Source organism: Adiantum capillus-veneris, chromosome 23 (genome assembly GCF_014529385.1).
Source record: "Adiantum capillus-veneris isolate H3 chromosome 23, ASM1452938v2, whole genome shotgun sequence".
Classification (NCBI taxonomy): Eukaryota; Viridiplantae; Streptophyta; class Polypodiopsida; order Polypodiales; family Pteridaceae; genus Adiantum; species Adiantum capillus-veneris.
In genome coordinates, this window is record NC_140953.1 from 38,028,159 (window position 1) to 38,043,754 (window position 15,596).

The 15,596-nt window shown below is 45.7% G+C and overlaps 2 protein-coding genes across 12 annotated transcripts in view; one reads left to right on the plus strand and one right to left on the minus strand.

The window, feature by feature from the left end:
* The window catches only part of LOC147427662 (uncharacterized), a 141,833-nt gene that overhangs the window by 4,402 nt on the left and 121,835 nt on the right, over positions 1-15,596 (plus strand). The window lies entirely within an intron of this gene.
* LOC147427663 (dynein-1-alpha heavy chain, flagellar inner arm I1 complex-like) overlaps positions 1-15,596 on the minus strand; it is a 316,587-nt gene that overhangs the window by 3,908 nt on the left and 297,083 nt on the right. Inside the window, exons 71-72 of the mRNA XM_086496532.1 lie at positions 3,202-3,399; positions 2,973-3,092 (exon numbers count right to left, since the gene is read on the minus strand). Coding sequence (XP_086352658.1) covers positions 2,973-3,092; positions 3,202-3,399 — 318 coding nt within the window. The remainder of the gene's footprint in view (positions 1-2,972; positions 3,093-3,201; positions 3,400-15,596) is intronic.

Sequence of the window (15,596 nt, forward strand, 5' to 3'; positions counted from 1 at the left end):
ATTGACATGCAAAAGTCTTTTCTTGGGTAGGCGATCATTGACATCAAAAGAGCCAAAACGAAGTTTCAAGCATACGGGAAAATGATCCGAGAGACACATAGCATAATCAATCCTCATCTCGCATACAAAGTCATCATATTGTTGCATGTGAAAAAGATACTAGCGATCCAACCGAGCACGATACATGGATTGAGCATTGTGCTGAAAAGTAAATCCTGGATCAGTCGCATGCAAAAAGGGCCACAAATCAAGCCCATTACAGGTCGACATAAATTGGTCCCAAGATTGCCGTTCCATATGAAGCATGTGAGAATGGCCAGTAGTATTATCCGCAAGGTTTGGTGCATTATTAAAATCCCCGCAGAAAAAGGCATTGGAACGCCAACAATAAGAAGAGATAGCACTCCACAACCGTGCTCTATCTGCAGAAGCTGTGTATGCATATACTCCTCCAAATTCGAAAACTTCTCCATTAACAATACAGTGGATGACCATCCATCTCCCAACCGGGTCATTAAAGACCAAGGTCGGGAAGAGCTCATGTCGAACAAGCATAAGCACTCCAGGATGGCTAGCTGATCCTGCATAAGCTATCCAGTAAGAAGTCTGTCCTGCGAATTGGTGCTGGTTATGCTTTTGAAGAACCACAATGTCTGCTTTACATGTATGTACATAGTGCCAGGTAAGCCGCCACTTGTCGTGATTGCATAACCCACACACATTATAGGAGATGCAATTCAAAGAACTATGCATTCTATATGGTATATACAGTGGACGAGGAAACAAGGAAAGAAAAGGGGGGAATAAAACTCAAGCACCCGTGCCCATCGACACATCCTCCCCAGTTGAAGGTGCCTGAGAAGAGGGTCAATACCTGGACCTGGATAATTGAAAGGAAATGCACCTTGCGATGAAGAAGCTTCTCCAGTAACAACCTCCTTGTAAGAACGAACAACCTTGTCCCAAGCTTCGGCCAAAGAAATGTTGTCATTACAAGGGAGTTTTTTCTGAGCAACATTCTTCAATGGAGGCACATAATTACGAGAAGATGCCGGAACACGAGGTGTAGCAGCTTTGATTGGTTTCTTGGGCACTATCCAAGTTTGAGAGGTCGAAACCTGTTCTTTTCCCTCGTCTTTAATATTTGGAGAAGCAGAAGGTGCAGACAATTGTACTTGTTTCCCTTTGTCTTTAACCGCCCCAGTTGAGGGGGAGGAGGTTAAAACTCCTTTAGTTTGAACCTCAATAGAAGGTTTCGGAGGCGAGCGAGGTTGAGGAGCAGGGACGGCTGAAGGAGGTGGTTGTAGATTTGGTTCCGGACATTCGGACTGCATATAACCAAATTTGCCACATCGGAAGCAAGAATTTGCAAACTTGCCCCATTTAAGCTTGAATGGGCGCTTTCCAACCACTGTATCCCCAGAATCAATTGAAATACCTGCTGGTGTGGGGATATCCGTGTCCCACAAAATACAAAAGCGGTTTGTGTTTGCCTCCAGCTTAAGAGGGCAAATGACTTTGCCTAACTGAGCAGCCAATAGAGGAAGAAAATGACGCCAAGAGCGAGGAAAGTCTACCACCTCAACCCAGACGAGACATTTGTGACAAATGAGACTCTGATAGTCCTTGGTAAGAGCCCAGGGCAGCACATGAGTCATCCGCGTATTGAAGAAAAGAGGAGACATTTCAAGCAAAGCATCCCGAGCATCCATGTCAGCCAGCAAGACTTCGTAGAACCCTCGCGCACCAAAGTAACCCCTCGGACTGCTTGCCTTTTGAGTAGGAAATCAACCCATTGCCCTACATCCTGAGCAGTAGGCATTCGACCCGGGAAAAAAAGAATCACAGCGTTAAGTGCATATTGAGCAACAGGATCCATGAGCTCCTGTATAGGGACGCGCACTTCCATAACAGGAGCGGATCCTTCCCAGGCTTGACGTGCATCCTCGAAGTCCTCATGCAAACATTCTTTGATAAGACTCAAAGCATCCATCTTCGAAGTTTCCATAGCTTTCCGATGCTTATATATACACTGATCAGTGGAATCCATGTGAAGCTCTCACGCACACACTCTTTTTTTTTTTCTTTTTTTTATAAAAGTTTTTGATATATGACTGTTATATACACAGACAGACACACACCGGCTAGCTGTACAAAAATACACACCCCTCTCTCGCACACACGACGACGGAAGGACCGCGTGGAGGCGAAATCAAACTTCCACCCCCGACGCGTTGTGAAAGGCCTGCACAGGGTAGATGTTGTGCAGAACAGAGTCGCGCGACAGACGAGGCCGAAGGATTCACCACACACCCAAATCCCCCCCAAGCGTCCACACACACGCACTCGACATAGACACACACGCACACACATGCAAGGCGGCTGTAATGCGACACACCACACCACACACCCAACTCTCTCTCTCTCTCTCTCTCACACACACACACACACACACACACACACACACACACACACACACATGCCTGAGAGAAGTAGGGTTCACGCTACTGTGATTCGCCACCAGTGAACAGGTCGATGTTAGGGCAGCTCGTCAGCTGCGAGGTTTCAAAAAAACTGCGGCCTTGCACACGATGTGTGCTGCAGCACACTGCTTGTGTGTACCTACGACCTGTGAGGCTTCAAAACCTGCGCACCTGCAGGCTATGACTCGCGAGGCAGTGGACTTTGGGGCTGGGACTCCGGAGACCTTGTACAGTCGCAAGGAAGAGCCCGCACAAGCTGTAGAAGCTCCTGCGCAGGGCTGAATCACGCTGAGGGTAGAGGCTCGCACGTGCTCTCTGCCACACACACACACACACACACACACACACTAGGCTTACACACACACACACACACACACACACACCCACACACACACAACACATACATTAGGACAATGCTGAAATACAATGGCCCCCTTATCATCCTGAGTTTCAAGAAGAACTAGGGATACCACTGAGTAAATGATTTACCTGATATGTCAACTCCGACTTTTTGAAGTCCCAACTTGCCCCTTCCAAGTAGAGGCCTGATATGTAGCATCCATGATGTGGCTTCTCTTTCACTTCGGACTCATCAACGAAAGGCGTCACCTGCTCAAAATATTTTGTTCAGAGTACGATTGTTTTAGGTTTCCTCACAGTTGCCCGATCGTCTTTTTAGCATTAAGATGGTTGATGTAGTGGCCATTCTTGAGCATACCTTTGTGTAGATTGTAGACTTATCCAAAGGCCACCCACAGTCTCTACATGCCGATTGAACTAATGCTGCAATGTATGTTTCTGGAATGTGGAGACCAGAGAGCCACATAACTTTTGGTTCACCATTTTCAACCCAGTTCTTGTACTGGGCGTACCTTTTCAGCAACCACGTCACCCAAGGAGAGAGCATTTTCTCGGTCTGAATGCATTACATGTTTACTGTATGAGCTTGTGGTATTGAAATGTTATCAAAGACATCAAGTTGTTTTAGTAGGCTCTCTCTTGTGTTTTTAGTGAGCTTCAAAATAATGTGATTATAGTAAGTGCTTTACCTCCATTATCTACATAATTGATCAAATAGTCCATAAAACAATTTGACATCTACAAGCAGAGGTCTTGTTCACATAGGAGCTTGTTTAGCTGCCATATCTCTGGAGTCTTAGGATAGAACCAGTGCAACAAAGAGGGATGCTAATTTGTTTGTTTTTCACAACACAAGCTTGCAGGCGTGACGAGAATGTCATTAGCTAAAATTCAGACCTGGATGGGATGTTACTAGAAGAGAGGTTGCAAGTTCATATGGTTGAGAATGGCCTAGATCTCCATTCAGATTGTTTTGATGTCAAGGTCTGTGCGCTGTTTTCACCAATTGTGCAGTTAGGGCTCCTCTCCATATGCGACCACAGGTTCTTGCATTTTGAAGACATGTGGCATAATGTGAGAAGATGAAATTAGCTAGCAATTTTATGATGACCTAAGTAGTCAGTGGCTCTTGGAAAGAAGCACGACTGTGCTTGGCAGAGCTTTGGTTGTCATGTATGTGAAGTTTGTTGTACTTATACAAGTACAAGGTTCTAACACACTTCGGTTGTCTCTAGGATTGCATTTGTTGCAAGATGAAGCAGAGAGTTTCCATGATGGCTAGGTATGACCAGCATTTTGGGATTTGTGTAATGATGTTGTATCGAGAAGATCTACTAGACTCAGTAGAACGAAATAGTTTGGTGATCGGGATTTTGCTATTTTGACTACACCTCTGGTCATTGTTACCTTGAGCTGTTTATACTTGAGGTGATTTTAGTGGTCGGTGTTCTGTTTTTTTTGAGAGAAGATTGTATCGAGAAGATCTACTAGACTCAGTAGAACAAAATAGTTCGGTGATCGGGATTTTACTATTTTGACTACACCTCTGGTCATTGTACATCTTGATTGTATTGTTACCTTGAGCTGTTTATACTTGAGGTGCTTTTAGTGGTTGGTGTTCTGTTTTTTTTTGAGAGAAGAACAAAAGTTTTAATGTCATAGGAACGATCACAAGAGATCTCAAAGATTTATCTTGAGCTCAAGACCTGCTATTTAAGGAAGAACTAAGATAACCAATTGGGTGATAGAAAGGTTATTCCAGCTTCCTCGTTATTCTCTCTCTCTGTCTCACACACACACACACACACACACACACATTTTTTTTGTAAATTGATTGATTAATTTACTAGTGGGAAACCTCAAAGCGAGGAAAACCCACTGCAAAGATCATATACAAGGGAAAAAGCACAGAACTACTCAGCTGTAGAGAGTAGCTAAAAACATTCATATGAAAGCTGATGCATCTCTAAGGTGATATCACCAACTTCCAAAGCAAACTGTAACGATTGCCTAAGAGAAAGCCTGAAGAGAGGGAATGGGTCCGCATGAGTACGATGGAACATGTAAGCATTACGTTGACTCCACAAGGTCCAGTAAGCCCAGTATCTGACCCACATAAAGAAGACCGCAAAACGCTGTAGTGTCGGGGAGAAAATGCTAAATGCCCAGAACCTTTTGTGAAAGACAACCCCAGGAAAACGGAGCCGCATACAGGCCGATACATGGCGAAGGAAGTCTCTAGTAATGCAGCAATCCCACAACAAGTGACAAATATCCTTTTCTGCAATTGAGCAACGAACGCAAGAAGAAGGACGAATATGACGCGCCCGAAGAAAAGTGCCAACGGGAAGCACTCCAAGCAAGTAGCGCCAAAGAAACATGCGCTCTTTCAAAGGCAAATGGCTTTTCCACAAGGCAGAGAGGAGCCTCCTCCACCAGATATCAGATTTGTGCATACGCCAAAGGGCATTACAATGACCATCAAGCCATGATTGTGGTAGAAGAAGAGCATAAATTCGACCTGCAAAAATATCTCGAAAAGGCGTTTCCCAAAGGGCCCAATCAAACATGCGATCACCATCAGGCAAAGGTGAAACAGGCAAAAAGTGGAGCAGCATGCTTTGAAGCTCTCTCCAAAATTGACGGTAATGCATGCCCAACCCAAAATGGCGAGGTGCAAAGGGAAACTCAAAAATATATCCAGCCTCATCGACCACATCCTCAACCACACGAATGCCACGACCAGAGAGAGAGTAAGCTTGACGAGGTGAGCGGTCGACCAAAGTAAGAGAGAATGCCCGGCTCCAATGGAGACTTTCCAAATGGATTGAATCACCTTCCTGCCGAGGATTCCATGATAAATGCATCGTAACTCTTTGCAGGTAGATACTAAAGTGGAAGCAAGAGGACATCCAGGAATGTGCCCTTCCATCTTGCCAAAAACCACCTCCCAGAGAGAGGGTTTCCAATGGCCAAAAGCAGAAGTAACAACGTGCTGACCGAGGAATGCAAACATCAAAGTCCAAGCCTGAATTTGTTGCACAAGAGTAGGTAACAACATAGCTTTCCTCGCAAGGACATGCTTGCGCAAATCCAAGATATTAAGTCCACCGAGACGTTTAGGAGTGCAAAGCTTCTCCATCAACATCAAGCGTAATCCTTTTTTTAGAGCATGAGTCCGCCACAAATGGGACATAATGTCCGACATAAGAGAATCAAGACATCGGCGAGGCCAATGCATCAGTGGCAAAAAGAACTGAACATATGCCAACAGGATACTTTGAACAATTCGCAGAGAACATGCAAAGGCCAAGTAGATAGCTTCCAGTAATGCAATTTGACATTCAAGCGTTGCATGACCCAATTGACTTTCTGAGAGTGAGTAACATCCCATCCAATTGGATAACCCAAATGCCTAGTGATGACATTTGAAGACACAATCTCACATGGCCACAACAGACTATGCCAATCACAAGAACGGAGAGGCAGAAGCTTTGATTTACAAAAGTTGACTCTAAGCCCAGCCGCAATGCCAGAAAATTCCAATGCTTCCATAATCACCTTGACATCCGCCTGCTGATTACGGGGCATAAACAACGAATCATCAACGAAAGTACGACCTGAAGGTAACCGCAGACCATGAAGACGTTGAGCAGAAGTCAAGTGATCAAGATAAGTTAACAGCGGGTGAGTAGCAATAGCATACGACAAATCACTAAGGGGACAACCCTGCCTGACCGAACAACCAAGAGGCCAAGATTCAGTTAATTCACCTTCCAATATCCCTGAAGACGTGCTACATGCATACAACAAATGAACCACATTGGCGAATTTAGGACCAAACCCTAAGCACGTCGGCAATGAAGTCCCATTGTACAGTGTTAAAGGCCTTTTCAATTTCAACTTGCATAACCAACACATCTTGTTGAGTGTACTTAGCGTACTCCATGCCAATCAAAACATTAGCCAGATTATCCATAATCTGACGACGTGGAATGAAACCATATTGAGCCTAATGGAGTCCTATAAAAAGATGGTCCTTAATGCGATGCACCAACATCTTAGCCGATATCTTATAAACCACCGGCATCAAAGTAATTGGGCGCCAATGAGAAAATCGCTCACAAAGCGCTTGCTTACGCAGCAATTTAAGTAAACCTTCTTTCCAAGATGACGGTAAATCTTGTTTCTCCCATGCCGCATTAATCATGAAAAGCAGTGGATGCTCAAGAGCCTCCCAGAAGGAGAGGAAAAATTCCACAGTAAGCCCATCCCAGCCGGGAGACCGCCACCAGCCCAAAGCAAGCAACGCACTATGCAATTCTGAAGCAGAGAAGGGGTCCACAAGGCCACATGCATCTTGCGGGGATATGATCAGAGTAACAAAGGAAAGCATCAATTGACGCGCAAGGCAAGCAGCCAAAGATGCCTGAGAAGGAGCAGCAAACACCTGTCGATAATGCAAAACCATGGCATCCGCAAGTTCTTGCTTTGAAGAAGTCCAAACACTCGAGGAAAGCATAACCCGCTTAATTGCCTGTGAAAGTCTTGAATGATGTAAACGCTTAAAGAATTGCTTCGAAGCACAATCTTTGTCCATGAAAGCCTGTTGGCGAGCACGCGTCTACCATTTAGCAAGCTTTCGCTTGTCATTACGCTGAATACACACAGAGGCTTCACATAACTCCGACATCTCAGCATTAGACAGAGGCCGCAAATGAGCCAACTCTTGCAGTCGCTGACAAGCATGCTTCGCATCTTTGACATCCCCTCGAGTGCACTGCATGAAATGCTTGCCATAGTCACAAATGACACTTTGTACCCTCATAACAAAGTGATACCAGGCGGCATCAAGATCAAGATGCATATGAACAAGCAGAGGGGGAATAACCTTAGAAATCATGTCCTGAAAAACCTCGTGTGTTAGATAAGCATTATTAACAAGTAGCAGACGTTTCCTTGGAAGAGCCTGATCACAACAAGTCTGCCCAAAACTCACATCCAAGAAAACAGGGTAATGATCCGATAACTGCAAGGTGTAATCAATGTTGACCTCACATACAAATTCCTCATATTGTTGCAAATTAAGCAAATACCATCTATCCAACCACGCTCGATAAGAAAAATGGGCAACATGTTGAAAAGTAAAACCAGAGGCATTTGGATGCAAATGCCGCCATATATCAGTCATCTGAGTAGCAGCAAAGAGATTATCCTGTTCTTGCCTTTCCGCAAACAACATATGTGAATTGCCAGTGGTACTGTCATCCATCTCAGGGATATTATTAAAATCACCGCAAAGGAATGCACTTGAGGTCCATGAGCGAGAAGAGATGTCTCGCCATAGAGCAGCCCTTTGTCCAGATGATGTATACGCATAAATGCCTCCAAATTCATACACCTGACCAATCACCATCCAGTGGCCGTGCGGATCATTATACAAGAGAACTGGCTGAAGCTCATGCCGAACCAGCATCAATAAACCTGAGTAATCATGCAAACCAGCATATGCAATCCAATAACCTGCAAAATAAGAACACTGACCAGCAAAGTCTGGTTGTGTTCTTGCAAAACCACAATATCTGCCTTACATGTATGTACATAGTGCCAGGTCAGTCGCCATTTATCCAGGTTACATAACCCACGCACATTATATGAAATGCATTTAATACGACTGTGCATTACAAACCATATTTACAACGGCAAGAAACTCAAGGATCGAGTCGAGATGCCCATAGGGACATCTCCATCCACCGCATCCATGCCAGAACCCATCCGTTGAGTCAAAACAGGAAGCTTGTCCATAAAAACTGCCTGAGAAGTGGATGCCTCACCCAAAAGTACATCCTTATAAGAGTGCATCGCTTTTTCCCAAGCGTCAATCAACGTGCGATTGTCATTGCAGAGAAGTTGCTTAAATGATACATTCTTATTGGCGTTAACCAAAGGAACATAATTACGGGAGGAAGGTGGAGTACGAATTTTCACTGTTTGTTTAGGTATCACCCACGAGCAAGCATCAGTCGACGCAACATTTTTGCCTTTCCCTGCATTTACATTCCCAACATCTGCAGACGGCGGATTTTTGTTTTTCCCTTTATCTGCATTAGAAGCCACCTTCATAGCAGGGATTCCATTCGATTTAGCTTCACCAACAGATTTGCCTATAGGGGCAGGGGTAGAGGAAGGAACAACCGAAAGAGGGGGCTGCAAAACAGGTTCAGGACATTCAGATTGCATGTGACCGAATTTACCGCATCAAAAACAGGATTTAGCAAATTTTCCCCATTTGAGTTTAAAAGGGCGCTTGCCCACCTAAGGATCCCCTGAATCCACCATAATTCCATCCAGGGTATGCTTATCCGTATCCCACAGAATGCAAAACCTGTTAGTGTTCGCGTCCAATTTCGGAGGGCAAATCACCTTGCCAAGTTGGGGAGCCAACAAAGGAAGAAAATGCCTCCACGTGCGGGGAAAATCAACAATTTCCAGCCACACAAGACATTTGTGACGAATAAGACTTTGATAGTCCTTCGTAAGTGCCCAAGGCAGAACATGAGTCATCTGTGTGCCAAAAAAGAGGGGAGACATCTCCAGCAAGAGGTTTCTAGCCTCAGTATCTGCCAGTAGTACCTCATAGAAACCCCTGAGCACCAAAATAAACGCCTCGGACAGCCTGTGCAACGGGCATTTTGCAAAATGACAGCATTTATGGCATATTGCGATACCGGATCCATTAGGTCCTGTACTGGAATTCGCACCTCAAGGGCTGGTGCCTGACCATTCCAGGCTTTCCCGGCCTCTTCGAAATCTTCATACAGGCAACTTTTGATTTCAGAAGCACTCTCCGACACACTTTCCATGGCTTTACGACGCTTGAAGACGCACGGGAATTCTGACATACATCGACCGAACCATGACCGAAAGCTAAAGCAAAGAACTTTTTTGGGTATTTCGACACTTTATCTGTTTACAGAGACCTCAGAGATATGTACATCTCTCACAAAACTCATACGTCTGCTAAAAAAAAAAAACAAAAAAACCTTTGCCTGTAATACTGTGAATTGTCCCTGATTGTAAAATGTCCGACACTGATAATGCAAGAGGTCGTACAAAATCTGACAACAGCGAGCAGATACAGGTGGGTGAGAGAGGCCAAATCTGCACACGCAGTTGAACACCAAGCTGTCTCCACGAACTGTCTGTGCACAGGTTGCAGAATGCGCAGGGAAACAGTTCGCTGCCAGGGTAACAAGGGTGCAGTTAAGTTACGTGCGCTCTCGCTGGTTCTCTTACCCACACACACACACACACTCACATGTCCGTTGACGCAGGCGCAGAGAGCTTCAGCAGGGCGCAAAAGATCACGCGACAGATGGGCAGAAATTCGTCAGGTCACCTCGCGCACGCGTGCACACTCTCTCTCTCTCTCTCTCTCTCTCACACACACACACACACACACACACACACACACACACACACACACACACAGCCATGAGAGAAATGAAATGAAATGTTATATTAAACGTCTTCAAAAGGCCAAAATGACCTACGAGACCAAACTGATACAATCCTTGTGGATCTAATCCAATGTCTGGGTACAAAAACAAAATGAAGTAAAGTGAGACTAAAACTACAAGACTAAGATCGTCAGCCTAAATATCATCATCATCATCATGATCCATGCTCGAGGATGCGCGGCATCGGGCGTTGTCCGAGAAAGTATTACATAGGTCATTGAAGAGCTTCGTCAATGTCCGCCTCTGTAAATAGTCGTACTAGGCGTCTCCCACGTCGTGCTAGGATAGTCCCGATTCTCTGGTGGAGCCTCTGTCGATGTCGTGGTCGCCCCCGTAGATGTGGGCACCTAGCTCTCCCGAGCTCAATGGCTCTGTCCACTAATATACCTCTGGTAGAAGTGGGCTCTGAAGTCTGCTGTGAAGCATGCTCATCCGACTGCTGGGTCCCTGCTCTAAAGAAGTCAGTGATACTGTGATCTCCCTATGTGAATGTCTCCCACTACCTGGTCTCCTCGAGACTTTTCCTGTGTCTGCGCAGCTCTAGCAAAAACAACCCGAGGCATCTCTAATCCTGATATCTGATGACTCTAGCCAACGGTCCAAAGCCCTCTCTGAATAGACAGTGAAAATGCCCTTGTATCTCATGGTATACCGGACAATGACAAATGTGATGTAGCTCTGTCTCTGGCTCTATATGAGATAACTGGCATATCCTGGCTTCTGCTGGTACTCTCCTAAATCTGCCAGTCTCAATCTCTGGCTGATGCGATGATGTGCGCATCTGACCAATAGCACATCGTATCCCATAGGATAAATGAGTGTCCATCCAAGGATTTCTGGAATGGAGGCAGTCTATCCATGCTGAAGCCATGTGACTGAAACCATGATGTCATCTGCCCATACCAACATGTTGTGTCCCCTTGTAGCGCTAGTTGTCGGGATGACTCAAGTGCTAGCCGAGCATGTATGTCTCTGGGAAGGTCCCATAAATTATGCATGAAGGAAGCTGATTTAGTAAGGGCCTCAACTACGAGAGGAAGGGCAGTTGGCTCAACCCGAATAATCTCATGTGGCACTCAGGTCTTAGCCCGAATCATCCGAGAGATCGGCCTCTCCATACATCTGCATCCATCAATGCTACCAGATGTGCCCTGGTGGTCCACTGAGGCCCCCCAAATCTGAACCCCATAGAGCATAGCTGAAGCCACTAGAGTGTCAAAAAGCCACAGCTTTTTTCGAGGTTCCTGAAACTCAACCTGTGAACACATCTTTTCCGAACCTCCCAAGGTTGCATAAGCTCTCATCAATCTAGTCTCTATTGCTCTCCTCAATGAAAATGCCGGTCCACTGAAGACTACCCCAAGATAGGTGTATCTCCTGGCCATATGTAAAAGTAGGTGTTGACCTCTTGACCCACTGTGGTGTGGTGTTAAACATCGTTTTCCAAGGTTAACAGACAATCCACTATCGTGGACAAATGTGTACAAAGCATCTAAATGATGCTACATACCCTCCGGGGAGTTGGAAATCAGCACAATATCATCAGCATATAACAATAGTGGGAACTGTGTCCCTGCCAACTGTGCTCCCCTATCACCATCCCTCTCAATGTAGTCAACAACCTCATCCACATACATGCCAAATAGTGTAGGAGATAGCGGGCAGCCTTGTTTCACACCAATAGTGGAGTGAGCCAAATCAGATATCCCCTCTGGAGTGCGTACATGCCCCACTATTGACATGAAAAGAGCCATGATCCCCCAAATCAACTCTTTTGGAACCCCCACCTCTTGCATTTTGCCCATCAATCTGGCTCTAGGCACTGTATAGAAGGCTTTGCGGAAGTCCACAAAGCAACAATAGAGCCGTCTCCCACACGATCTCCCCTCCTCAATAATGGCTCTGAGTGTCAGAAAATGATCAAGAGTAGAGGAACCTCTCCTCAAACCCGCCTGTCCCGCTACCGGTACACCCTCTCTCTCTGCCCATCTACTCAACTGCTGCTGAAGGATGGATGCGTACAACCGTGCCAATGTGTGTCCAATCATGATAGTGCGGTAGTTCCGAGGCTCCATAGGGTCCCTTGACTTGAAGATAGGTACAATCGTGGACAAACTCCAAGTATCAGGTAGGCCCTCACACATGGAACGATTGAACATCACCGCTAGAAGCTCTACAAGCAAATCTTTGGCATGTATAAAATGCTCTGCTACCAAGCCATCGTGATCATATGCTCTCCTAGTCTTCATCCTATCAATGGATTTCTTTACCATCTCAGCGGTAAAGAAAGCACGTATGTGGGCATGGCTTTGGCTGATCTGGAAGAGTGGCTGCCCTGAGACAGTGTAGAGAGATGATGCATATTAACCCCATACCTCCGTAGAGGTGATGACCGGTGGGGGGAAGTGCTCATGGAAGAGTCGCCATGCCTCGCCTGAATCCTGGCTCATAAACAACTGATATAAACCTTGCTCTAGTCGAGCTAGAATACACCCTATTCTTTTGTCGCACCAGACGTCGAGAAGCGATGCGTGACTGCTTGTGAGTAATGACACCTAGAAGTACCTCCCTTTGAAGTCGAGCTCTCATCTCTTTGCACTCCTCATCATACCAACTATTTTGGGGTGTGCTCCCAGAATGTCGGCGCTGCCCAGGCTCAGTATGGGGTACGCCTCTGTTGCTGCATCCTGTAGTGTATCTGTCAATATATAAGTGAGCTCCCCTAGGGCCTAAAGGTCTCCTAGATCCTCTGTGCATAAGCGTCTGTAGATACCATCTATGTAGACAGAATCGGTCTCTGAAGTAAAAGTGTATCGGGTATGCGTAGGTGTCTGGGCCAGTCGAGTTGTGCCGAACTGGAATGAGATGGTAAATGTGAAGAGAGCATGATCTACTGCTACCCCAATAGGCCTGGGTCCAATTGTAAAGTCTTGAATAGAGGGTATGAACTGGGCTAAGCCGAAACATAATCCACTGTGCTGGCCCCATGTCTATGAGGAAAGCAAGTGAACCCACTCGACGTTGGCCATTCAAGATGGCCAGTCCATGTGCAATCCCCAAACCTGTCAGATGTCCCCCATATCCAGTGTGCTCTTCATCCTGCGAACACTTGGCCAATCCCATATTATTGACATCCAATTCTATCAACATTTTCTCTGAGGTATCGTAGAAAGCTATCTGAGACAGGCCCTTCTTGGCATTGGAAGTCTCCCAAAAGAATGACATCTCCATTCCTAGAGAACTCCCATAAGTTCTCATCCAATATCATGTGGGGTGACCCCCTTGGGCGATGCATAATGAGATGTGTTGGGGGAAAAATAGCATATTGCAATGTAGAGTGGCCTCCTTGTCTTTGCGCTCACTCTAACCCACATATATGTGGCCTGCTCATCCCTCGGAACAATACGAATGAGGGGTTGCAACTCCTCCCTGAATAGGATTGCCACTATGCGTTGATCTCACTTCTTGCTAACAAGTGGTCTCCCAATTGTGTCCCATCACCCTATGTAATGTGCCGCTAGGAGTTTGATGTGTTTCAGAGTAAAATATAAGGTTTCTTCCCTTAAAGCTCTCCTCAAATGCAACTACATCTAGCTTCATTGATCAGTTACAATTCCATGCTGCCAATTTAAGGTTGGTACCATAGGTCTCACACCGTCATGCTGTGCGTTTTTCCAACACCACTACTCTCCCTCCCTTGTAGAAAGCAATTTTTCCTTTCTCCCTCGCCGCCTTGATCTCTGGCATCAGCTCTTGCATGTGTGCTAACTGTGTTAGAGTGAGGTCATCACCCAAAAATATCCCAGTTTGCTTGAGTGTTGGTCTCTTTTTTAAGAATTCCTTCCTAGCTTCCAGTGTAGGTAAACGTATAATGAGTGCTCTATCCTTGGGCCTTTCTTTCTCATCACTTCCCTTCTTGCCAACTCTCCAAGCACCTGTGTGTGTGGGTTCAGAAATACTAATGCGCTTCAAGAGCTCTTGCACTTCTTCTTCTACTTTTCCAGTGTCTTTGAGACCTGTAACACACACATGAAGGGCTCTAGTCTCTCTCTTTTGCTCCTCCTCAATCGCCATATTGATGATAGTTGATGTTGGTGTGGCTTCAGGCATCTGATCTTTTCCTTTCTTTGCCTCCTCGATCCACTTTTCAGCTTTATCAACCTTCTCTTGTGTGTTGAATAGGTGCTCCGCCCACGAAGAGGTTGTTTGTGCCTTTTGCTCTTCCTCTTCTCGCAGAGTTTTCACCTGCTCCTTAATTCTTTCGAGCTCCTTGATCATTGAGGGTGGATTTTTTGCCTCATTCGCGGGGGTATTTTTGCAAGCTGCAAGGCCTCCCTTGAGTGCTTCAAACAATGCATCCTTTCCATTCATCGGTTCTTCCATTTTCGATTTCCAGGATTCAAACATAGCAAGTGCATCCTCTAATTTTTTTTTGGCGTCATACATACCATTACATTCACTTCTGCCCTCACAATCAATTGCATTTCGGCCTTCAATGATGCATACATATCATCATGTTTTTTAAGCATCTCTTTTTCCAATTCTTTCCTCATATTTGCGTGCATAGCTTTTTTGTAACTTTCCGCATTTGCATACATCTCTTTTTCAATGTCACCCCTCAAGAGGCTCAGCTCTGCCTTAATCATTACCTGTATTTTCTCATACATTAAGCCATCTTTGACTCTATAAAGTTTCTCTGCTCTCACAGAACCTGGTGATAGTGTGCTCTCTCGAAACCGCCCCCTAAATGTCGCTTTCGATTTAGGCGGGGTTTCATAAATGCTGTTATCCTCGACATCGACTGGTTGGTCCATCCCCAAGCACCCTTAGTCTGCCGAGTTTCTTTGTGCGTACTGCAATTGCCTCGACGAGTGTTACCTTTGCCTCACGTGAACTACCCTCAATCGAGAGAGGAAACCCGATAGAAGAAAGTATTGCGATAGAAGACTTAAAGAGAAAAAGCCCTTACTCGCAACAGAAGACGTTATCGTTATCGCGATAGAAGATTGTGGCCGTATGTGACCTCTTGCTCCTTGTGCGACCTTACCCTCTGGTTTGCTGCGCGAGTTTGCCCCCTTTGTTCTCTGCATGACGTGGCCCTCTGTTTCCCAGCGCGAGTGCTGTGCTGCGCAAGACCTTTGCTGCACAGTAACGTAAGCTTACCCCAGCAGCCTTACGAGCCCGCGCTGTATCCTTTGTCGCATGATCCCTAGCCTTAGCCCCGCGTGGCTCC